This window comes from Etheostoma spectabile, chromosome 12 (assembly GCF_008692095.1).
Source record: "Etheostoma spectabile isolate EspeVRDwgs_2016 chromosome 12, UIUC_Espe_1.0, whole genome shotgun sequence".
In the NCBI taxonomy this organism is placed as follows: Eukaryota; Metazoa; Chordata; class Actinopteri; order Perciformes; family Percidae; genus Etheostoma; species Etheostoma spectabile.
Window position 1 is genome coordinate 13,139,853 of NC_045744.1, and position 24,174 is coordinate 13,164,026.

A 24,174-nucleotide genomic window follows, 5' to 3' on the forward strand; every position below is an offset into this window, starting at 1 on the left:
GTGCTTTGTGTTATGTTGAGTGTGTGTTTATGCATATGTGTTGCCTATGTTTGTGTGTCCTTAGGGCATTTTTAACACAGTCATTAACAGCAGCAGCAGAAAAGCTCACCCTTCAATTAACGTGCTAACATGCAGTGCTGTTAATGTGTGCTCTGCTGTGACCGTGAATCACCATGTAAGGTTAATGTTAAATTAAATGTTAGATTGTTTTTTTTGTTGGCCACTAGTTAAGACTTGTGGACTATTGGTGTAAATTAACTAAATGAGTAACTACTATTATGATTTGACATTACTTTTTTTTTCTTTTGGTTTCACGGAAAAAGCACATGCGAAAGGGAATTAAGTTAAGTCATAAGTATTAAACCATAGAAACTTTGTAGTGTTATTGTATAATTGGATTAGTAATATGTGCATTGTCATGTAAGCAGCATTTTAATCTAGGTATTAAATCATTTTGTACATAATGTTTTGCAAGTAAAATCTTAGTCTGCACAGTAACTACTAACTACAGCTGCATAATAAATGTAAGTGAAAGCACATTATAGGCTATAGGCTACCTCTGAAAAGTATAAAGTAGCAAGTCCAAGTACCTTAAAATTGTAGCCTAGTATGGAAGTCATGAAAGGCCCCCCGGGGACAACAGTAGTTGAAGTGATTAGTGGTCACAGCATTTTGTAAAGGCCAACTCTTTTAATTACAGAAAACACCAATGTAGGTAAATACTTACGTCATCGCCGATAGCATCTTGGGTAGAGTAACCCCCCCTTCCTTCTCCCATCCACACTATGGAGCACCGTTACTATGGAGCACAGTTACTATGTGCAGGTAACGGATCTGTAGCCCTGAGGTCCCTCTGTCTCCAAACTCAGGAATGACAATAGAGTGTGAGAAAAACATTCAGGAAATATGAAACAGAGGTGTTTTTCAGGTAGTATTTTTAATTTCACAAAGGATGAGAATCTTTGTTAACCAGCACAGGTTAGATAACGCATTCAAGAAAACACTGTGACTACTGAATGAACTCAATGCTTATTGTGTACAAACAACTTTACTGGAACAACACAATGCGTGACTTTCTTCCTCAGATGGGATTTCCAATGAGGATTTCTTGGCACATGCCAGTGATTTCTTGTCTGAGGCTGATTAACATCCTGCTTAACTCAAAAAGAGGAAGAGCTCGCTTTAAGTTGACTCCTCCAGCAGCAGCTTCCTTTGATGAGCTGTGATTAAACTCAACATTCAAACTGGTTTAGTGGATTCAACTTTCAGTACTCAAGAGGATGTAAAAAAAACTCCTTCAAACAATAAAACAGATAAAGATAAGTAAACTTAGAGCCAAAGTGTATTAGAAAAGCTTTTTCATACCGTATGAAAAAGATGAGCGTTATTAAGATGGAGTTCCTCAGGCAGGTTTTTCCAAAGCCATCAGGCAACTTTAACCTTGAAAAAGGAAAAGTCAAGACATTTCTGTGTGATGGTCTCGGTTACATGAAGGAATCAACAGTCCAGAAAGAGAGGGCTAATAATATATCATTATGTATATAGTTATGCTGCATTCAAGTTATGTCGGAAAAATGAACGTCTGACTGGGAAAATTCACGTGGATGCCCCTTAAGTTTAAGGTTTAAAGTCATCTTACGCAGTAACATGTCAAACGAAAGTAAATGTTGGGTTGATTATAACTTTTTATTAATTCACAAATACAAAATTACTAGACTAATATCTAGGCTAAAGCTTCAAACTGGACATAAATATTGGAAAAAGTTATCAACGTGTTGTTCGCTCTGAGTAATACAATACATCACATCTTCTTTGTAGCGTCCATGTTGTTTCCACATAACGCATTAAAGCTCATGAACACATCAAAGTCGGAAAAACGGAGAAGCCCCCGAATTGCACAGTGCAGTGCATCGAAGATAGGTTGGCTACTCGGAAGAACGACTTCCCACTTCGGAAAAAGGGATCATCCGAGGAGCACCTGAATGCAGCATACATCCAGGTTTTATGCTTCTGCGCTGTGCAGACCCAACTGTCTATGTGCAGACAACGGTCCATGCAGTAAGTAAACGCCAAAGACAAGCTAAACGCCGAACGCCCGCTCAGTCTTATGTAGGTTATAGCTTTAACTGTCTACGGTCTCAGATATCGTTAAACAGCGGGTGAATTCCGAGCCAGCAGGGGGCGACACTTCAGCATATTCAGATAGCTGCTTCGCCGGGCGGGATTTCCGCAATAATATCATATCAAGTATGGCGAAGACATACGACTATTTGTTTAAATTACTGTTAATCGGCGACTCTGGTGTCGGGAAGACCTGTGTCCTTTTCAGGTTTTCAGAAGACGCCTTCAACTCAACGTTTATCTCAACTATAGGTACTGTGATGATGTAAACTGTGTCTTTCTGTCTGTTTACACACGCCAATGATCTGTCTCAAAGGCTCGGTCTACTTGCTGCAATGCTGCTCATGCTTACCAGTGGAAGTAATTTCCCTTTGTCATTTATAGTTTGTTATTCTTTTGGATGTCATACATATAACTAACTCGTTAATAGAGATGACAGGGGGAAACACTGTTAACCGTGTTTTTTCTATGATGGTTATGTATGAGCAGAAATGGTTGTGTTGAGTTAGTTAGCTATATTCATGCCGGGTGGCTCCTTTGCGGTTAGCGTTAGCCATTACCGTTAGGTCCCGTCTACATTCTGGTCAGCCATTACCGTTAGGTGCCGTCTATATTCCGGTCTAGATACCGGAAACCTGATATGTAGCACGCTGTAGCCTGTCAATTTAAGCTAATAAGCGCCGTTGTTCTTTCATGCAAATATTACTGCCCTTATGACATGACATGACATGAAGCCGAGCCCCCGTTTGTAGTAACTAACCCAACAGTGTAGACCAATGTTTGACAGGTACACTAGCTAAGCTAGTAAGCTAACGTTAAAATTTACATGCATGATCCTTCCTCATCTCTCCAGGCATTGATTTCAAGATCAGGACAATAGAGCTTGACGGCAAGAAGATAAAGTTACAGATATGGTAAGTGTGCCGTACTTCAATTCCTTTAATGCAGAGCGTGTGACACACTGGCCGTGTCTTGTCAATATTTGGCTTAACATGTGAATTTTCGGTCCTAAAAGTCGTTTACTTGTTTTAAAATTGAATGTACACTTCTTAATTGTAAATTTTCCTGAATTTATTGTAGTGTTTTTATGTAGTTTGTCTTCAGCTACCAAATCACGGGTTTTATAAAAAAATAAATTAAATATAATGCCAACATTTACATTGAACGTGTGTATATGTGTGTGTGTGTGTGTGTGTGTGTGTGTGTGTGTGTGTGTGTGTGTGTGTGTGTGTGTGTGTGTTGGGAAAAAAGGTCCATTTAAGATGAACTAACCTTAATACATAGCTCCCATGCTTAACCAAATATTGACCTTAAAAATGTTGGTATTTCCTATTTATTAAATTTCTGAGATGTCATGAGTCATTTGTGTATTTTTATGCTTTTTATGTTTTCCTTAGGGATACAGCTGGACAGGAGCGCTTCCGAACAATCACAACAGCCTACTACAGAGGAGCAATGGTGCATATCTTCACCTATTGTCAGACAAATGTATTATAAATCTATTTTCCTTGGAAGCCACAGCTAATAAGCTCTTTTAATCTGAACACATTTGTTTTTTTACAGGGTATCATGCTTGTCTACGACATCACCAACGAGAAGTCTTTTGAGAATATCAAGAACTGGATAAGGAACATAGAAGAGGTATTTACTGGCTCATCTATACCCTCTTTTATGTGCTTGCTACTTTTTAAAATATCCAAATGGCAACATGTAGAGCTTTGTTTTTAATTCTCAAATTAAATTAAATTCAAGCATGCATCATCTGATGTTGAGAAGATGGTCCTTGGCAACAAGTGTGACATCAACGACAAGCGGCAGGTGTCCAAAGACAGGGGGGAGAAGGTGAGAAATTTAAAGTTAAAATATAATATTGTCATTGGGTTCTATTTGATAATAAATTCTACCATTGGCACAACAATACATTAGTTTAATTCTTTTTTTAAACATGTTGACAGAATTGGTAAAAATGTATCTCCGATTTCCTTTCAGCTTGCGTTAGAGTATGGAATAAAATTCATGGAGACAAGTGCAAAGGCCAACATCAACGTGGAAAATGCAAGTAGCCATTCCTCCTTGAGTTATAATATGCTTAACTCATCATTGAGACATCATTGTGACAATGTGTTTTTCTTCATGTGTACAGGCATTTTTGACACTCGCCAGAGACATCAAATCAAAAATGGACACAAAATTGGTGAGAAGAACTCAGATAATATATATTTTTTGCAATGTGAGAAATTGATGAATGTTATACTTACTTTTCAGCAGCTCTTAGATACTTTATTATGTAAAACATGTTTTTACTATCAACAGCAGTGTTCCTCTGGTTGCTGCTAGTGCATGAGGATTTCTGTAAAGAAAGTTCATGAACCATATGAGAGCAACCCCTGAGCCAGCCAATTCTACATGACAGCAGTGACTTATTTATTTGTCATTTTGCAGGAGGGCAACATGCCACAGGGGAGTAGTCACGGAGTCAAGATCTCAGAGCCTCAGAAAAAGACAAGCTTCTTCCGCTGTAGCCTACTCTGAGGACCAAGGCCTTCGATACTGGCTGCCAGCTGGCTGGACATAAATGGACTGTGCTTGCTCTTAGCACTTCCTTCCTTCTTTCTACCCATCCATTGCCTGTCCTTCCAGTCCACACAAACCATTACATTCCCAGTAAGCAGACGACTTCTCCTCATCTTCTGAAAGCTTCCAATGGTGCATCTCTTCTGATCTGTTGTCTTCATGGGTCAGAGTGCTTGACTGTTTGAGGACTCCACCAAGAGCATTGTCCAGATGTTACTCATCACACAAAAGACATGCTCTTACTTCTGTTACTCTCGTTACACGTTTTTCACGCAGCCGGTAGCCCAACCAAGGGTGACAAAAAAAACGGTTTTGGGATTGCAAATACAAAATGTGATATTTAGGTCTATTTTATTAGTGCCCTTTCCCTTTTTAAGTGATACAGGTCAACCAGAGACTGATCGGCTTGAACTCTAGTGAACAGAATTGCTCATATTTTCATTTTCATTTCAGCCATTGAAAACCATATCACGCATCAGGCAGTCAAGGATCATAGCGGAATTAGATTGAAAGGGTTTCTATTTGAGTTCTGCTCTTTGGTTTGCATGTAGTCCTTCACAACTATTTGATATAACTTTAAAATGCGTGTTTCATCCTGCCTTGATCATTACACACTGCCACCAACTCTTTTTAACCTTTTTTTGGCAATAACTTTCAGGTGCCGTTTGGCAACACAAAATCTAAAAATACAATTCAGATCTGTCTCTTTAGTCAAAGTTCTACTGTTAAATAATCAGCAGAACATTGTTGTTACCCGTGTGCAAGTACACCATTAAGGAAAGTATCAGGATGTACATGCTGTATAATATAAACAATTCTCCAAAAGTGAGTACAGTGTTATTAGATAGACCTGCATTTAACATTTGTTTTTATTATCATTTGTTTGGCGACTTAATTTCTTTATTAATCAATAACTTGTTTCAAGGTTTTGTAGCAGCTCTGATTCACAGTCAAGCTAAATGATGTCTCTGGTTATTTGATCAGCAGTTAAAATCACTCTGGAAGTTTCGCACTGTAAGCCCCTTCTGCTATCCATGCAGCTCTCCTTGCACTTTACCAGTAACTCGTGTTTTGTGTAGTCTGTGCCAAGTGATAGTTTTGCAATACAATTACTTAGTTAAAAAAATGTTTTGAGTCTTGGTTATATAATGGGTATAATTCCTGAAAATGTTTTACTACACCTACTTATAATTAATGACTTGATCTCCTTTGCTATTTCACTGCTAGCGATCTGCTGTCCTGGTATTAGTTCACTGAAAACATTGCCCTGCAATGTTTGCGTGCAAAAAAAATGGCCAAATGGCTAGTAAATGCTCAAATTTTACCAGCCACTCAATAGGTGACCATTTGTTAGCCACTTGCATCTTTTACCTGTAGTTGGCTAGTGGATGGAACTAATTTTCTACCCTGCCTAATAAATAAATAAATACACACATATATATATATATGAAGGAAAATAATTTCTATGTTACTGCCCTGCCAAATTATATATTTTACAGTGATGTTTTTTGGATTTTCAATGGAAGCTGGCTTGTCCAAAGCTGAAAAGGTGCACTAGTGTTCTGTACAATTTTTGTGTTTGATTGTGGCCCTTAAGTTTGACCGCTAGGTGGCACCAGAGGCACAGTTTGCATCAAAGCTGACTACCTGATTCATCCAGTATTTTATTAGGATTGCGAGCCGCAGTGAACTAGACTTGTGCAATCCAATCATTTAACATTGATGTTGAGTCTCAATCTATTTCCACTGTTCCTCATGTTTCCTTCCTACATTTGTTACTAGTCTGAAAATCAAACTCCTATATGCACAATATCGAGGGAGGATCTGCTTTTCTTGCCTACATCCTTATTTTATTTTATTTTTTAATATTAAATAATTTGGGACCTCATGACTACCAAGGCCATTTGTCTTAACCGCTAATACTCAGTTCTGTCATAGGTGAGCTATGCATTGTGAATCTTGGACCTGTGCATATTTGCGTAATGTAGTTTTCAGACATACTTGTAGACCTGTACAGTTGAATGTATGGGCTTTTTGTTTTGTGTCATCCACTGAGCCAAAAACAGGACTCTGTTTGTTGAAATGGCATTGCTACAACAACAGGATTGCAATTTAGCATGATGGAAGATTAAGTACGAAGAGTCTGGATATTGAAATGTGGAGATAGTGCTTTTTTTCTTATTTGTCTACTAATGCAACTTTAAGTCAGAAAAAGGAAGCAGACTTTTGTGGGACTCAAACTGCATAATTTACAGCTGAAAGTATACTCTTTGATTTTGTTTTTAAATCATATCATTTATTATAGTGTACATCCCTTTTTACAGACATTTTCATTCCATTCGTTGTGAAGTACACAGGGAGAATAATACATTTCGAAAAGTGAAGTGAAAAAAAACATTGTAAATATCACATTGAAAAAAGAGATCTACTTAAATTGTACCGTACTTTCTAAACCCATATGAAAATGTATCTACAATTTGTAGATATGTGTACTTTTGATTTAATAAAATAAGATTATAAAACTTCATTTATTTCTGTTGGCTTTCTGTTTGGCTGGCTGTTACAGGAAACTATACTGTCAGTTGACCCCGGTGCTTCTACAATGGAGCTTGTCTGCTTTAATGACAAATGGCCCTCCTTTTATTGGCCCGCTATGATCCACTGGAATATTCTGGCATTTGTGTCTTTTATAGTCTGTGTAACTGAATCCCTTTTATATACAAAACAAAAATCTACTGTTGATGGTCATAACTAATGAGCCTTGTCAAGATGGATTGGTTCATGCCGCCACATGATGATAGACCTGCAATCCTGATTGGTGTTATTGCTGCAGCTGCGATTGTAAAAGTAAAAAATAGAAGTGGGCTCAGTATGTTCGTACAATGCATGTGTAGAAAGGTTTGTACAATTCCAATCTGTTTGCAGTAATGGTCCCATTAAAGACAAGACTATTCATAGTTACTCATAGTATTTACTCTGGTTGCTAAATGTCAATGTCTGATTATCTCTGATGATCATATGTTTATTTTTACAAAATTATGCACATTAAAGTTATACACAAAATGACAATTGCTTTCTGGTTATGATGTCGGGATTCCCCAACTTTTCAGACATTCTGCAGTATTGTAAGTCCACTTTAGGGGATACTCAAATTAAGAAATGCACATGATTGCTTCATTTCTTTAAATCCTTATGTGGAAGGTGCTGTGAACAGAAATTAGAATAGCTCTAGTTTGATTTATTCATTACAAGTTAGGGTTGAAAACAAATGTAATGATAGGCAAAGTAGGTAAGCACATTAGAATACAATCATTGAATAAACTATAAAATGTATTCTTATGCCTTGTATTTAGATGGGTTCACCCTTCATTATGTCTTATGGTAAATGGCTACCATTGACCTACCTGAGGAAGTCTGGAGCTCGAACAATCATGTGCTGAAAGTCCTCCAGTGACAGACGGCCATCGTTGTCCAGGTCAGCCTCATCTATCACCTTCTCAGACACCATTCTTACCTCGTCTTCTGACAGCTCATTACGGGTCAGTTTGTTCAGTGTCTTCTCAAGATCTGACTTGCAGATAAAGTCGTCATTGTTGAAATCTTGCAGAAAATGGAAAAGAAGGACATAGAAGAAAAAATGATGACTAAACGCTTAATCAAGCAGCTATTTTAATCGTCAGTTTATCATCATAAGTATAATTTTTCAAGCAAAAGTACCTCAGATGTATTTCTTCCTGCTTCTCAGATGTGGGTGTTTGATGGTTTCTACGATATTACACTAAATATCTTTGGGTTTTTGACTAAAGTTTGACTAAAAATTGATAATGAAGATAATTGTTAGTGCACCAATCCACATATCCTTCATATATTCTGAACTAATTCCCAATCAGGGTAACACATTTATACTTATTTTTGCAGCTGATATTTTTTGACATTATTCAGCGTATTGAAACTGTACTTCTTGTCATGTTAAAATGCATACAGTTTTAGTTTTTCCCATATTTATTATATTATTGTCAAGGTGGAAACTGTAATGTTAGTATCATGTTAATAAACAAATATCTTGATGCATATACTTAAGGTACTGTACATCTTTGTTAAACCTTACATATTCCCCCTACGTACTCAGTCCTTCATTAGAGAGATAACTTCATGTTATCTGAGATCATGGGACAGCATCTTGCTCATCATAATACTACTATAGCTTTTACAGTATTCCACCTTCCTTGTTTTTCCCCCTCTGTTGGTCTGAATCATTAATGAAACGTTTCCTTGACCCATGACCATGGCGATGTGTATGTAACTTCTTCATCTGTCAGCGTTTATTAATTAGTGGGGACACTAGTGCTGAGCACAGAATGGGCTTTGACAAGCTTGTTGCCTCTATAATGGGGTGCTTAATCATTTATAACATTCCGTACACCATCCGTCATGCTTACAGCTCCAAAACCCTTCACCATGCTTCTTTTTCATGTGCAACATACAACATTCAAATTTAAAATTTCAATGTTTCTGTTTTTTAAATTTATACGTCATAGTTTAAAATGTATTAAAGGGATTGAATGATTTTGTTGCACAAAGGCCTATGTATCAGGGCTCTTCTTTACTTACACTGGTTACATGTTACCCTAATCTTCTGTTTGGGGTCCTGGAGAGGTCCTCTTTAACAGTGAAAGAAATATACTTCACATTGTTTTATCACCATTATGACTTTTCCTAATTTTATTAGTTTTCCTCACATGATTTTGAAGTAATTCCTATACAGAAAATAATGCATTATGTTACTTTGACCCCATCAGGTTAAATTCAGTAGAAGTTCATACGCACTATATCTGTGATTGGTGTTGGCATTACGTTTTACACAGCACTACCCTGCCCTAATTCTAAATAAATCTATTTGGATTTCTGCCATTAAACTTTAACAGTATAACCGTATAGCCAGGATAACATACTGTACATTACACTGTGCAAAATGTGAAAATATGTCCTTATTTGATGCAATAATAACGTTTTATGCTCATTTCTGTGATCAAATGTTGAAGCTCAGTTTGTGTTACTACCTCACTTTTCTACATATTGTGAATAATATTATTAATATTTTTTTCATACACAGTAGAGGAATCTGTGGAAATAATAAATTGGAAGTTCTGGATATGATTTTTTTAAATTGCACCATTTCTTCAGATATTTTACCATAAATTTTGAAAGCATAGTAGGCCTTGAGGTCACGCGGAGCCATCTCACTCAGGACTGAAAACATGTCCAAGAAGTCATCTAGTGTCATATTTCCCTCTCCGTCCTCAGAGAAAACCTCAGCGATCCTCTGACGAAATGGGTTGTCCTGGACAGAGGGGACACCAGTACTTCTAATAAACAATAATAAAACAATTCAATGCATTTAAGCATACAGAACTAAGAACTGGTGCTTGTTGGCTTTCCAGTTCTCAAAGTTGTTGTGTTTGTTCGATTTATACATCTCTTGATGAGAATTCAAGTAAGCTCTAAACACTTAAATAATGAAAGACTATGAGGGGAAAGTATAACCTAACTATCCCTTTCTCAGGAGATCCCAGTGACCAGCGTGTTAAACCACCTGTTTACATTGCTGTCATTGTGTAAAGAGGCATACAATTGACCCATTTCCAACAAGTGTGCCCTGAGGGACTCACCGACATTCTTCAAGTTTAAAGAGTCCGGTAACATATAACGTTTCAAAGAATTCTGTCGATTAGTTGGCCATTAATTATAGATTGGGAACACAAAGAGAAAGCGGGTCTGCATGGTGTGTGTGGGACCGTGGGTCTACCTTTAGCTCTGGCATGCTGCCAATCAGCTCATACGGCAACTTCACATCTGGGTGGCTGGTGTAGTCAAGGGGAACTAGTTGCGGTGCCAAATCTCGATAGCGGTCAAACAGTCTATGGAAGGTTTAGAAAAATACTTTCAATATTAAATTACAAGATATCTATATCTATAGTTGTGTATTTAGAGTGACAATTAAGAACATTTAAGCTAGAAAACTACTACTGTTGATATGCAAACTCTATTTCTCTCTCTTTCTTTCTATTGGGGTTAACACTGAAAACACTGAAAGAGTTTCAGTACAGTAAAGTTCTGAATGCAAGATTTTAAATACCATGTGTTCTTAATGGCGGCCTTCCCCACAGTAAGGCAGGTCTCCTGATACTGTAGTTTAGAGTTACAGTGTAGTATTGTGCAGAATAGAACAAAATTCAGCTGTGTCATGCATGTCACACCAGCAATGGACTTGATGTCAGTGAAATAATTTGCTCACCTGAGTATTTCTTTTCTTGTAAAATATGTACAGTCCTGTGAATACAATCATATTATGGCAGGAACATGTAGTTATTGTAAAGAGCAGTAGGATGCAGCTGTTCAAGTGTACTAAATCACTTGTTTTATACAAGTTGGTTGAAGTATTCCGATATTTACTGAAGTTGTATTAGCAATACAACACTTTAAAAAAGTAAAAGTCATACATTTCAATTTTTACTCAGGAAGTATTGGCAACAAAATAAACTCAATCAAAAGTACACATAATGCAGAATGGCCCATGTCTGTGTTATATTAGTTTAGTTCTTATTGGTTCATAGTTATTGATGCCTTAACATGTAGGCATTTAGATAATATTCTACTATCTCTTATTCTAAGATAATTGTTTTGTGAAATCTTAATCTAACAAGTAGCAGTAGTACTAAAGTTATGAAATGAATGTAGTGAGGAAAAAAAAAGAAGTGGTATAGGTATAAAGGAGTATCAAATGAAAACACCTTGATAAAGTGCCTCAAAATAATAAGTACAGTACCACAGTAGGGTAACTAAGTAGAGTAAATGTCCTTAGTTAACTTTCACCACTGGTTTGATATGCAAACAGAAAGCAAATTGAAATAACACTTTAACTCTTGATTTAAAATATGCCACTAACTCTATGCATCCTGTCACTAACTTCGGACCACAAATTACCTCTGAAGTGTTGACTGTAAAATATCCAAAGACAGACTTTTCTGAACAGCAAGTTTGAGGGTTGTGACTTGCAGTCTGACAATTGTGTTACTCTTTTGAGGTGCTGGTAGCTTGTATTGATAGGAGAAGCACCATTTGAAGTGAGTGAGGCTAATCATCTCATTCAGAAAGAAACAGGATTGACACCAACCTGATAGGCATCTAGCTGCTGTGCTGTAAAGATAGTCTGTTTATTCCCCATGTCTGAGCATGCAAACACCAAGCTTCAGGTCCATCGCTGCTCCAGCATCAAGTGTTTTTTTTTATGGTGCGTGGATATGTCAGATATGAAATACTGGGACAGAAGGAAGCCAGAGCCAATGAGGAGATCGGGTGTCAGGCCGCCACCGGTCCCTTTGGTCCCCATTATAATGGCAGCATTTCATCGTTTTCTCCATTGTGAATAGCAACCCCTTTGACAATGAGTAAGGGCTGTCGTCCAGCATCATGCCAAGTGGTATCAACCCCCTTTAGTGCCACTCTATGGCCAACGCCTCGGTCACAGCTCAGGTTACACTCTTTGGAGACAGGGTTTTGTAGTGGGCAAATAGACTTTTTGATGGGAGACTAGCTTTGTTTCAGCTAAAAACTCCATTATTTGATATTTATCCAATTATTGAATACATTTTCCCTTTCAGTTTTAGATCATGTATTACATATCTGACCTAAAACTAAACTTGAAAATGTATCCATAATAAAGCAGCACAATTATGACTTGAGGCACCAAAATCAGACTTTTCCTTTTATCCCTGCCTTTATAATTTAGCAGATGTACACCAGTACAACATAATTAATGCATGTATTCCACCTTCACCTCGCTCTGTTGTTTTTAGCATGAGCAATAAGGAGGACATTAGGTAGAACAACAAGAAATGTTTTATGTAAAATTGCCTTATATGTTAAATCCCACATGGAGTAGTTTTGTCAGTGCACTCTATATTAGTGGGGGTCTCAGCCTAGTGACACTTCCAAAATACTTTTGTGGTACAGCACCCCCTGGGCAGCCAGATAGCTCAGTTGGTTGAGTGGCTGTCCATATAGAGAGGTTTACTCCTCAATACAGAGGGGCAGGCTTTGACTCAAACCTGCGGCCTTTGCTACATGTCATTCCTCCTTCTCTCCCCTTTCATATCTTAAAATAAAAGCTGAAAATGCCCCAAAAATACCTAAAAAAAAAGGTGCTCTAAGCGATGTTGGGTGACGTTAATTCTTGTTGACGTTAGAAGTACTTTCAAACAAAACAAGACTAGCTTGCCCCTCCCTCCTCCTTCTCCTGTCCCCTCTCCCTCCCTTCTGTGCTCCAGCGCACTAACCCCCCACCCCTACCCCCACTCCCACATCTTTATTGGCTGGAGCGATGTTTGTGTATGCTTCGTGGTGCAGGTGGGCACAATTTGTTTTTGTTGCCGTTTGTAGACCCTGGGCTGTCTACAGAGACTGCTTTTTTTACAGTGTGTTCAGGGGACAGGCAGCTTGCGGTTACAGAGGAGGTTTTGCTGTATATTACAAGAAATTTTGTAGCCTAAAACATGCATGACATCGCTTAGAGCACCTTTAACCAAGTGTTTTAGTTGCCTAACTAACAAAACCGTAACCATATTTCATTGGCCATAACCACAATTTTTTCCCAACTTTAACCATGCACACAAATTGTTGGAAGCGAATTGTAAAATGTGGGTTTTAAAGTCTTAAACATTTCCTCTTGCCTGCTGTCTAATGTTAGTTATAAAATTTTTGTATCCGATTGAGGGCTGTCGGGAGATGTTGCCCACTTCTAAACTAACAGTGGGTTAGTTAGATTGTGAGTTGTGCACACAGGAGGCGTTTCAGTCAGCACCATCAGACTTATAGAAAACACTGCCACTACTGAATGTAACTACCGCTAAGTTTAGCTAAACCTTAAATCAGTCTCAAATGAATTAACTATTTCTGGCCGTTACAAGAAAATTAAAACAGTGTTAGTTATCAATAGTCCTGACAACTCAGAATGATCTGAATCTATTTAAAGGAACTGATAATGTCTCAATATATAGTCATTCACTTTCACCTGTTTGAACAGGTTTCCAAATCAAGAATGAATTGCAGCTGCTCTCTAAAAATGTGCAGCATTTTGTGAGAAATGATATTCAAAAATAGCAAGGCATCTAGAAAAAAAGAAGTTTGTTCACCTTTTGGGGGAGAATGCTCACCCTATCACCGCGGTGACATTTAGTTGTCTTTCCTCCTTAAATACAAAGTCACTAAAAGCCATGACACAACTGCAAGGTAGATTTCTGAGATTAAGAATTGATTTAGTTTGAAATGGGCCGGTGACATTTCTTTTGAATCTGATTAATATTGGTAGAAAACTGGATTATTGGACGAGACTGCAAGCATTCGTCCAATTCCTTTTTTTGGGCTTGGACAAAACATTTCTAGCAAGAATTGAGAAGGATAAATCTTCTCCTTTCCATTAACCAAATATTGGCCATTTTGATAGATAAATATGTTGTTAATCTCTCATAATAACACTTTAGACATTCCTGTTTATACCTTCTTGAAATAATGTCACATTTTGGATTATTTTGCAAATTAATTAATTCTATAATCTTTTGCTTACACCATTTATTCTGACTGTGTAACAATTTACAACAGAAAACAAAATATAAACATAATAAACATATCACTTCCATCACTGCCATATATTATAATTTATGGATATTTACATATATTACAACGTCACACATGGGACTCAGCACATTACTCATTAGTTGTAATTGACCCCCATTTACATTGTATTTTTTATGAATATCTGTGCTGCCCAATACCATTGACTAGTTGATGTCAGTGGCAGCCACAGCTTCCAGCCACCATGTCATTATACTGTTTGAGCACCACATTTTCAGCATCATCGAAGTAGAGCAAGTTAATGGAGAAGAGCTTGTCAGGCACGCAGCACGGCTTCTCAATGCCTTTGATCAGCTTCAGAGCGTTAATGATGGACTGGACGGTGGCGTGGTTGGTCGGCCTCATGTTTTGACCTAGAGGGAAGGGGCAGGAGCCTTTGCAGTGGTAAGCGTTGTACCCCCGGGGAGACACAATCCAGCCTGACCAGCCGATCTCCTCAAAGTCGACATAGAGAGGCAGGCGCTTGCAGGGTAATGACACACCTTCTTCCTCACTGTAGTCCAGGGAGCGGGCGCTGCGGGAAGAGAGACCTGTCATGGGGGCCTGGGGCAGGCTGGAAGTGGCTGTGGTATGGTTTGGGTCTGGTGAGGTAAAGGAGAGTGTTTTTATTAGAAAAAGAAAAGAGATTTGTTCGAATTGTTGACAGATAAATCCTTGTCATAGATTGAGTAACAGTGATGAGAAGATAATTGGGTGTAGGGTGGGTTTCTGTTGTGTGTTTGTGGGATTTTTTTTTTTGGGGGGGGGGCAGAGTTCCCTCTTGGCCCCATAATTCTTAACTACACCCCTACTCATCAGGAGTAAGATCACAACAATAAACAAAGTGTGTAGTTTTCCTATCACTGTGCACAACCTGATCAATCAAATGACATTAAAGTCTCACCTAAGCTTTCAAGAGAAGTAGAGCGGCGGCGGCCATCATCAGTGAAGAGGACCAACATGGGCTGTTTGCTCTGGTGATGGTTGCGTCCTGAAGCAAAGCGGATCAGTTTCCGATCCATCTGGCTTCCCCCTAGGGTTCGAACCACCACGTGGAGACCCATGTTACTACCTTCATCTATCATCCAGGATCGGACCTTTATTAAAGAAGTTCACAATAGTCAATAAAACCCCAGGATTCAGACACTTGGGTTCAGAATGTACACCCTGAATGCAGACCTCAAAGATTAATGGATACTTACTGCTTGTGTAATGGTGAACACTTCCCAACCAGTAGAGTGAACTGGGATGAGTCGAGAAGACAGCAGCTTCTTCTGCTGTGTTTTATTATTTTTGCTGGTGTCAAGCAGCTGATAAACACTAACCTGAACAGAACAGAAGAGATGGGGACTTACAATCATGTCCAATTGAGAGATGCATCTGGGTGGAATCGCTGTGGTTCATTAATCAGTTAACATGTTATCTTGTGGTACATACCTGGCAAAAATGGTGTCTGTTGAATGTGAGTGGTGCCAGAGGCTGCAACTTGAAAAGATGGAGCTCTGCAGTGAGAATCTTCTCAGTTCTGGCCACCGTGGACAAATTGAACCTGAACTCCACCTGTTCACTGTGCACTGCAATGGAAATTATATCATTAGAGTCAAGAAAAAATATCTATAGTTCATTGTCTTCAGTAGCCAGTAGCAGACGTATGCATGTAGAAATCAAGTCTTACATTTGTCAAAGAAGCTGCGCACAGTATTTCCCTCTAGAAGATACGGGTCCTTTGTCACACCGTCCACATCAGCAACCGTGTTGTACAGATCAAGCATGTACTGAGGTGGTTGCTTGTGTCGATGGATGGCAGGGGGGTCCTCCATCCCAAAAACTTCCAAAAGTCTCTTGATGGCAGCTGAGCGTACTTCCTCTGACTCATTGTCGGCGGTGAAATGATTCTCCAGATAGCTGAGAGAAGGCCGTGCAGCGGCGGTGCACAAAGCGGCAAAGCTGATCACAAACAGCAGCATCTCTGAAGTTTGAGTAGATTCCTTGTGCGTCGGTGTCCTCGAACACAACCGGCCAGCAACTTGGAGTTGGAGTGACTGCAGAGCCTTGGAAGCTCGACTTTTTATATCAAATGCTCCTGTTCACTCTTCAATGCCCCCAAAGCCTTGGTAAACAGCAGTAAAGATGCTATTTGGTCGCAAATGTAAATCACCAATCAGCGAATGTAAAGGGAGACTAATGGCGGCGTTAACAAGGTGTGAACCCGATTGTAGATTTTATTCAAGCCCATTGTCCCCAAGTCTGGCAATAAAGGCTCAAATAAACTCTTTTCAGCCTTTGAAAAAGCTTGCTTCTTATTGACCAGCGACTATGTTGTTGTGGTGTATATTTTTCTTTCTGATGTATCATTTTATAGTTAAGGAATGCAACGAATATGAATAGAATAAGCTTGGAGCTGATCTCCTGAGGAAGTGCACTCACCATGGGAAGTTAACTGCGCCTAAACGAATCCATTAATTTAGAATAATGGGCACGGTGTTTTAGGTGAAAACCAATTACTTCAATAAAGAGAAGGGTGTCGCTTGCTACACGTCGCCAGATTTACATCAGCTGGATAATCACCAATTTTTTTTAAAGAACTCCATCTGGACAGACCTCCTGCAATGGTATAGCCTACGCTGATGTGGCGCTTAAAAGATTAGGTACTGTAACTTTCAGCAAGTTCGTTAATTTTCTCCCATAAAACACTTTTCTGTATAGGCATTTACAGCAAGTTGACACAAGCCTCCCTGAATACAGCTTACAGTGTGAAGTCATTATAGTTGTGTAAGTTACAATAACTGTAAGTTACAATATATTATATATTAAGAACTGTTTTTACATTTAAAATGTTGAGTTTCGGTAGGCGATAGAGTTTACCCTTTACCGCTTGTTTTTCTTAAAACTTGGTTATTTTTAATAGATTTCTAAAAGCCAACTCAATGTATTCCTTGAAGACGCAGAAAAGTTTCACTGCTGTTCCATTTGGTTTCTTTGATCTTTGCGCACAATTACGCACGAGAAAAATACAGTTTCTCCCACTGTAATAAACATTTAAGAGATCAAAGTTTTTTTTCTACATGATGCTCTGTTAACAAGTCATAAAACCCCTTTTCTTAGAATGGCAGAAAACACACACAAAAGAGTTGTTTCACACGTTCATAACAAATTAGGAACGACCTGCACGTGTGTTTTTTCAAAGGAACATTTCCTAGTTGGCTTTCATGTGCTCCTATCCAGTGCTTCTTCAAAGACTAATTTGACCTCTTTGAAACTAGACCATGCAACGGATTTAAATTTATTTCAGATTTCATCAACTTCCTCTTGTTACTGTTAAATTACCTTGTTTTCTGAACTCAAACCTTAAGTTTATGCACTTACACTTATTTCATTTAAATAATAATTTAAAAGAAAACAAATCCTCACTGATTGTGGTATTAAATTTATGTACAAAAATTATCATTTTTACATATATTACATATAATACAATAATACTTTAGGGTAGCAAGTTCTAAAACAAATGGTATAGTATTTGTGGGGTCATCAATAGGTGTAAAGTCAAACTTTTCAACTCCTGAGAAGTTATTTTCCAGTAGGGGGCGCAGTGTTCAGTTTTGGCAAAGGCAAGAAGTGATGGAGAGGACGTTGCGTATCTGCCCATGCTGATTAAGGAAGTTGTGGCTCTCGTAGCCCTGAGGAACACAGGAACTGGACTGTCTTTCAGCCCATAAGTGACAGATTGCTGGATCAGATCCACTCCTGCAAAAGTAAATTGAAAGAAAATTAAAATCCCTTTGTGCACTATGTCAAACATCCTCTTAATATGCTGTATATGTTGGCCTAATCATAAATACTTCACAAATACCTGAATTATTCATATATAGCCTGTTATTATGTCCAGTGACTCTGTGGCAGTCAACATTTTTATTGTCCATATCAATAAGGATAATTCCTGAGTAAACCTTTTGTAAAGGTAATACAAATCTGCTTATTTAAATGTATTACAACTGTGTGATACACAAAATGAATCCCATGCATGAAGACATAATGGCCTGCTTTTGGGGGCAGTGCAAAGCCCCAACACCTTGACATTTCCAAAGATGTCAGGTTGAAATGAAGAAAAATGTGTCTAAAATAAGGAAAAAATCCATCACAAATATTATAATTTGACAGAATGGTGCGCCCATAAAAACATAAGGGGTCTTGGGTTTGAAATTTCACTTAGTGTAAACACCGTATAGCTTCAATCAAGTGCTTGAACATGTTGATGTGTATGATAAGGGGTTAATTAAATTCAAAGATAGACATTTTTTTTGTATTTGTTTATGCACAATTATTTCTTCTTACAGTTATCAAATCCAAGGTATATCAGGAATTTGAACCTCTCATTCTTTTCAAATACTCAAGATAAACTGATATGACACTGTCCGAATTAGAAGTCTGCAACAATCTCATAAAACCTTCAGCTTTTATTTTGAGATTGTGGCAGACTTCTAACAGAGGGACATTTGGCGTATAGGAATTAAACATGGGCACCATGCTGAGGGAAGAAAGTGTCAGAGCTCACAGGTAATTGTTATGAGAGGGGCAAAGGAGGTGTGTGTTTGGGAGTGTGTAGCTGCAGCTGTGTTCATGCTTACCTGAGAAGGCATCGGTTTCCTGTGGTGCAGCCTCCCAAACATCTGCCCACATCTATTTCCTGGGGAAAATTAGCAACACAGAGAAAGGGTAATCAGTTCACAGCTGCTCACAAATATTGACCCAATTGAGCTGGGGGCCCAGCTGCTGTTTAGCATGTTAACTGCTTTGATTTGACACCTGCAGGGGCCATATGTGTTTGTGCTGCACTCACACCTTTGGTGCTGAGGCACAGCAAATGACCAACTGGTTCCAAGAATTCAACTCAAATGTTATAATTTAATCATCATGTAAAGTTGGATGTTAAAATCAAAAATAGTTATGTTGTGGCTGTGGTATTATGAAGGTTGTGGATGAATTTTGTAATGAATGCTTTTGTGAATGGTATAAATTAGAGCTGGGCGACATGCAAAAAATTAAATATCACAATATTTTTGACCGAATACATCAATGTCGATATTGTGGCAATATTGTAGGGGTGGTAGGGTTGACTATTGGTGCTTTCACAAAATATTAACACAATGAGAGTTTTGATAAATAATCACCAATAATGTGGATACAATGACTGGTGTGTAAACAATAAAACAGCTAGTAAGTCTGGTAAGTTAAGAAAAGTACTTCACTTGTAATATAGCCTTTAAAGCCAGGAAAAGACAACACTTGTGTTATTGTGCGATATTCCGATATCCAAAATGTAAGACAATATTCAGCCTCATAATCGAGGTCGATATAATATCGATATATTGCCCAGTCCCAGTATAAATGTGATGAAGAATAATGATAATAATAATTTTCTACATGACCAACAAAGTACCTCAAATCGGGTTTTAATTGTATTTTCCTGACTATAAGTTGAACTGAGACTCAAATCAGCCAGTCTATCATGTGTATTGTTGCATGAATAAGCATGCAACACATCCTCCAGTCCAGCCACTGGCCAGTGGATTAGCCTAATTAAGTGGTGTCTTCCACACGGGTCTGATGAATAAAAATACTTAATTTCTGTCTGGCACCCAACTAGACCCATTTCCTCTTAACTTGACAACAAAGACAGTGTGAATCCAGCATCACAAATGATTCACTCTTCTAGTGTTATGCCTAGCTAATCAAAGAAGAGATGAAGCTTATCTTGAAAGGCTGGATTTATATATAAAGTTGGATTCACACACATTTTTGTTGTGGATGAACAAGACTGATGATTTATTAGAACAAGAAATAAAAAATGTAGCAATAATTTAGAGTTTACACCTACTTTGAGCCTCTCCTCTTTGACTCCATCTGCATTGATTATTTCATAGAAATACTCAACGTATGGGACCCTGTAGCAGCTTTCCTTCAGCTCACAGGCCGCCACTGTCTGGATGAGGTCCACTTTGTTGGGGGTTTCCACCAAGGCTGACTCAAACATAGTGGGGACACAGGAGAATCCCTCTGTCAAGGTTTTAAAAAAAGGAAAAGTTAAGATTTATATGGGCAGGAGCAGCTCAATTATAATATGTGATGATTAGTCATTCAACCTTAATTTAAACTTGAAGGATCATTGAGGGGCGGCCCTTGTTTACAATGACATTGAGTAATTACAGAGACAACAAAACAACACAGAATCACCAACATAACAAAGATAAAAGATCAAAAAACTTAATAACTTTCTAAATTGATCCAAATACAATTTTGTGAAGTAAGTACAAGTAGAAGTTTGGACGTTTCAAACCAGAGTTCTAAATTGTCCAAAGGGCGCAATTGATTTGATTTTAAGAAATTGCTGTGATTTGTTCCAGGAGTCAGGGGAACTGAAGTTAAAAACAGTTTTTCTGTGGTCAGAACGAGCTGGTAGAACTTAAAGAAATATAACTGGATAGCCCCACCAGCAACATTTAAAACACTGGATTAGCTTTGTGATCATGAACTGTCTTTAGGTCTGGCGCTGGTAAAAAAATAGTGTGTATCAGTAATATTTGGAAAAGAGACCTAAAATGAAATGCACATGATTCTTACGATTGTACTGTACATTTATCTTAAATCTGGTTTAAAAGTGAGGATTAGGGCTTAAATTTTATTAGCAGAGTGAACCCAATGGTAGCAGTTCATTGCTGCATTGACTATGGGCCTGCAGCGAATTTCAATTTAACTAAAGTATATGCTGTTTTAATGGTTTACTGAGACCACAAACATGCTGTTGTTCAATGTGTATCAATACGTTAACACAGTGACACTGTACTCTATCAACACTTGTAGGCCTAAAGGATGTGCACTAGATTAAAAGATTAAATTAATGTTTGACATATAATCTATATTGTGTAAAGGCAGTGAAAAAAATAAGTTACTTATATTTTCCTTTTCTTTCTTTGGTGGAAGTGTATCTGGGCTTGCTTTGGCACAAACCTGAAGAAATATCAAAAGTGGGTAAAACCGTTTGACTGAAACGTGGGTTTTTCTTATGTTTTATTAGTCTTTGGGCACATGGGACTATCTACTACTTTTCTACATATTTCATTTTATTTTAAGAAAAAAACATAACTGCCTTAGAAAATGTTTGTATCTCAGCAACTATTAGGGGCACAATCACATATTTGGTAGGCTATCTCTTATACCTCTTATAACACGTTATATGTGTAGTCTAATTGTTTTTATGTCGGACATTAAATAAACCCAATTTTTAAAAAATCCAGACTTTGACTATTGATAAAAATGTGACCTAGTAACAGATTTCTAAACTTTAGACTAATCTGAAGGAATGTTGTCACATTTGTCCTTAATGCACGGTAGTTGGGCACATTTTGTTTTATTTTATCACTTACTTTTTTAATTTGAGTAGCTGCTCTCTGTACGATTGAGCCCCTCTTCCTGTTTTGTTATTTACACAAACACACACACACCTGATGAGCCCTTGGACCGGGAGCATCGTCCCACGTCGATGACTGTCTCATACGGCGTCTCGGAGTAGTAAGTCTTCAGTGCGGGGACGCGGATGCACGGGGTCAACTTGATTTCGCAGTGGCACTCCTCGGTGACCTCCACCTCCCGGGGTCCCTCTAAGAGAAGCACCCGCTCTACACGCATCCCGGTCGGCTCACACACCTGGTTCATCCCGCAGGAGGGCTGGTTCAGCGCCCCTGGACCCTCTGGAGCTGAAGGTCCACGCGTTCTCATCTTTTGTAAGGTTGAGAGACATTATTTGTTTGATCCAGACATGTCAAAACGTGTTTCTAAAAGTTTTTTGTTTTTTTTACACTTGTAGTTTATGATTAGTTTTATCAGCCTACTTGATTTCTGCAGAGTTGCCACCAAAGACTCGTTTATCTTACAAACAAATGAATAATGCTTTTCATACTAAAATACGTGCTTTGTGACGTTTTGGTAATAACTTCTTTATCAAGTAATAAAGGCCTATTGGAGTTTCAGCAGAAAACTTCAACAGACAATCACACAGTTACAGCGCACCCTTGTGGCCGTGTGGGGAAACTTCACTTACTTTCTTGCTCCTGAGAAATTCCAGCATTGAGGAATGTTTAGCGTATTCCTGCTGCCCTGCTTCATGTGATGGCCCGGATGTCCCCCCACAGTGCGACCTGCACATTCCCACATCAATACTGACAGGACTCCCAGAGATGTCTGTGGAGAGAGAGAGAGAGAGGAGAGAGAGAGAGAGAGAGAGACTATCAAGTTGATGTCAGGGAGCAAGATAATTATTGTCATCAAGATTATTTTTTCAAAAATAATTATTATTTCAAAGAATAGTTTTTAAGCTCAGTTGCTTTTAAATTTCCAAATATGTTTGACAACTCATACTTTGACTTCTGTGAGAGGATTACAGACATAGCAAATTGAAACTCATGTGGGGGAAAATCATGTGGTGGTGCTTTACCTTGTCCAATGTAGACAAAGTGGCTCTGTCTTTTGCAGCACAGTCTCTGAGTGAACAGGTTTCTGTGATCTATGTGTTTGCTTAACACTCCGGTCACTATAAAACATATCACAAACATCAGGGAGTTAACACTGTTTTACTTGATGTAGAGTAAGCATACTCTTTCTTCATGAAGGATTTAAAGCATTACATTGTCCTAGACGAACAGATTCAAATCCATGACATAACAACAGTGTACACAGAATAGTGCAGGAATCCATTTTCTTCAAAGTCATTTGTTAATTATGAGCATTAATTAGCAGTTTTTAGGCCCAGCCAGGTCAGTGTTTATAACAATAGCTTTCCAAGAAAAACACTATCAATTTCTTTTATATCATGTATGACTAATTAATCTTGAAATTTCATTTAAAAAACATGACATAATTGAGCCCACCTTGCTGTACAGCCGTACGCCCTGTTCTACACTCATGTTTACTAGTCATATCATAAGGGATACGTAAGTATATTTGAGCAGGTTGGTGTCAGACCGTTTCATGAATAAATGCATCTATACATGTCACAGCTGCAGCAGAATAGAATAGACTAACAGTACTTACAGGTCAGGTGGAGGGCACACAGGAGGATAAGAAATGGCCGGGGTACATCCATGGCTTTAGTCCCAATCTGCTCCTCAGCTGCCAGATACTGAGTGTCCCTCTGCTCACTGATGCCTCTGATATTTATGTGGGATCAAGCTTCAGCCCCAAAAGTCACCTGAAAACCAGCTCTCAAAGTGGTGTGTGTTCAAAAAAGTGAGAGCAAATCAAATTTCCATGCTGAATGCTTTGTGGGATGGAGTTCTTACAAGCAGGGGCCACTTCAAAGGAAATCTCTACCGCTTGTTTGTTTCTGCAGCGAGGGACCCAGTGGCTCAAGTGTGTTGACCGGCCCGAGCTCACCCTAATGAAGTGTTTAAGTAGCCTTGAGCCACGAAAGCGTCACTCACTCAAAGGCATTAATCATCTTTTATCTCAGGGGGAAGGTGTTTAGCACCTCCAACTTAAAACAAAACCTGGCCCAAGCACATAAACAGGATCAGCATGGGGGCCTGAGCCTCCCCTTCAGTAAACTCCAGCACCTTTGTGTTTATTCAACATGACACCAAATGGCCAGACCTCTCAGAGCTGCCTTCCAAATCTCAGCTTCTTTTTTCTCTTTAGAGGAAAGGGCCCAGATTGAGAATTAGAAAATATCATATTTTACAGGTAAGATGTTTGCAGACATGTCAATGAGTTTATGTATAACATTTCTGGGTTTTGCCCGAACTAAGAACACAGTATAAT

General features: G+C 38.4%; 4 protein-coding genes across 5 annotated transcripts; 1 reads left to right on the plus strand and 3 right to left on the minus strand.

Annotated features, from left to right (window-relative positions):
* The first annotated feature begins 2,046 nt into the window (after window positions 1-2,046).
* LOC116698592 (ras-related protein Rab-8A) lies at window positions 2,047-7,220 on the plus strand. Its single transcript, XM_032530581.1, has 8 exons — window positions 2,047-2,373; window positions 2,975-3,035; window positions 3,519-3,579; window positions 3,685-3,762; window positions 3,874-3,963; window positions 4,111-4,176; window positions 4,265-4,315; window positions 4,564-7,220. The coding sequence occupies exons 1-8, from the start codon at window positions 2,250-2,252 to the stop codon at window positions 4,651-4,653; spliced, it is 621 nt and encodes a 206-aa protein (XP_032386472.1). The 5' UTR covers window positions 2,047-2,249; the 3' UTR covers window positions 4,654-7,220.
* A 102-nt stretch (window positions 7,221-7,322) lies between these two features.
* cib3 (calcium and integrin binding family member 3) lies at window positions 7,323-11,920 on the minus strand. 2 transcript variants are annotated; one of them, XM_032530582.1, is made up of 6 exons: window positions 11,870-11,920; window positions 10,991-11,025; window positions 10,502-10,613; window positions 9,889-10,036; window positions 8,100-8,295; window positions 7,323-7,899 (listed from the first exon to the last, which is right to left on the minus strand). In XM_032530582.1, exons 1-6 carry the CDS (start codon window positions 11,918-11,920, stop codon window positions 7,878-7,880), a joined length of 564 nt encoding a protein of 187 aa, XP_032386473.1. In that variant the 3' UTR covers window positions 7,323-7,877. The 2 variants fall into 2 exon arrangements, with proteins under 2 accessions (XP_032386473.1, XP_032386474.1); XM_032530583.1 differs by lacking the exons at window positions 10,502-10,613; window positions 10,991-11,025.
* A 2,469-nt stretch (window positions 11,921-14,389) lies between these two features.
* Window positions 14,390-16,468, minus strand: admp (anti-dorsalizing morphogenic protein). Its single transcript, XM_032532123.1, has 5 exons — window positions 16,040-16,468; window positions 15,802-15,938; window positions 15,567-15,689; window positions 15,269-15,461; window positions 14,390-14,966 (listed from the first exon to the last, which is right to left on the minus strand). Exons 1-5 carry the CDS (start codon window positions 16,329-16,331, stop codon window positions 14,542-14,544), a joined length of 1,170 nt encoding a protein of 389 aa, XP_032388014.1. The 5' UTR covers window positions 16,332-16,468; the 3' UTR covers window positions 14,390-14,541.
* Window positions 16,469-17,872: 1,404 nt separating this feature from the next.
* pnhd (pinhead) lies at window positions 17,873-23,500 on the minus strand. Its single transcript, XM_032531832.1, has 7 exons — window positions 23,449-23,500; window positions 22,853-22,948; window positions 22,429-22,599; window positions 21,864-22,109; window positions 20,240-20,418; window positions 18,990-19,048; window positions 17,873-18,108 (listed from the first exon to the last, which is right to left on the minus strand). Exons 1-7 carry the CDS (start codon window positions 23,498-23,500, stop codon window positions 17,958-17,960), a joined length of 954 nt encoding a protein of 317 aa, XP_032387723.1. The 3' UTR covers window positions 17,873-17,957.
* Window positions 23,501-24,174: the final 674 nt, after the last annotated feature.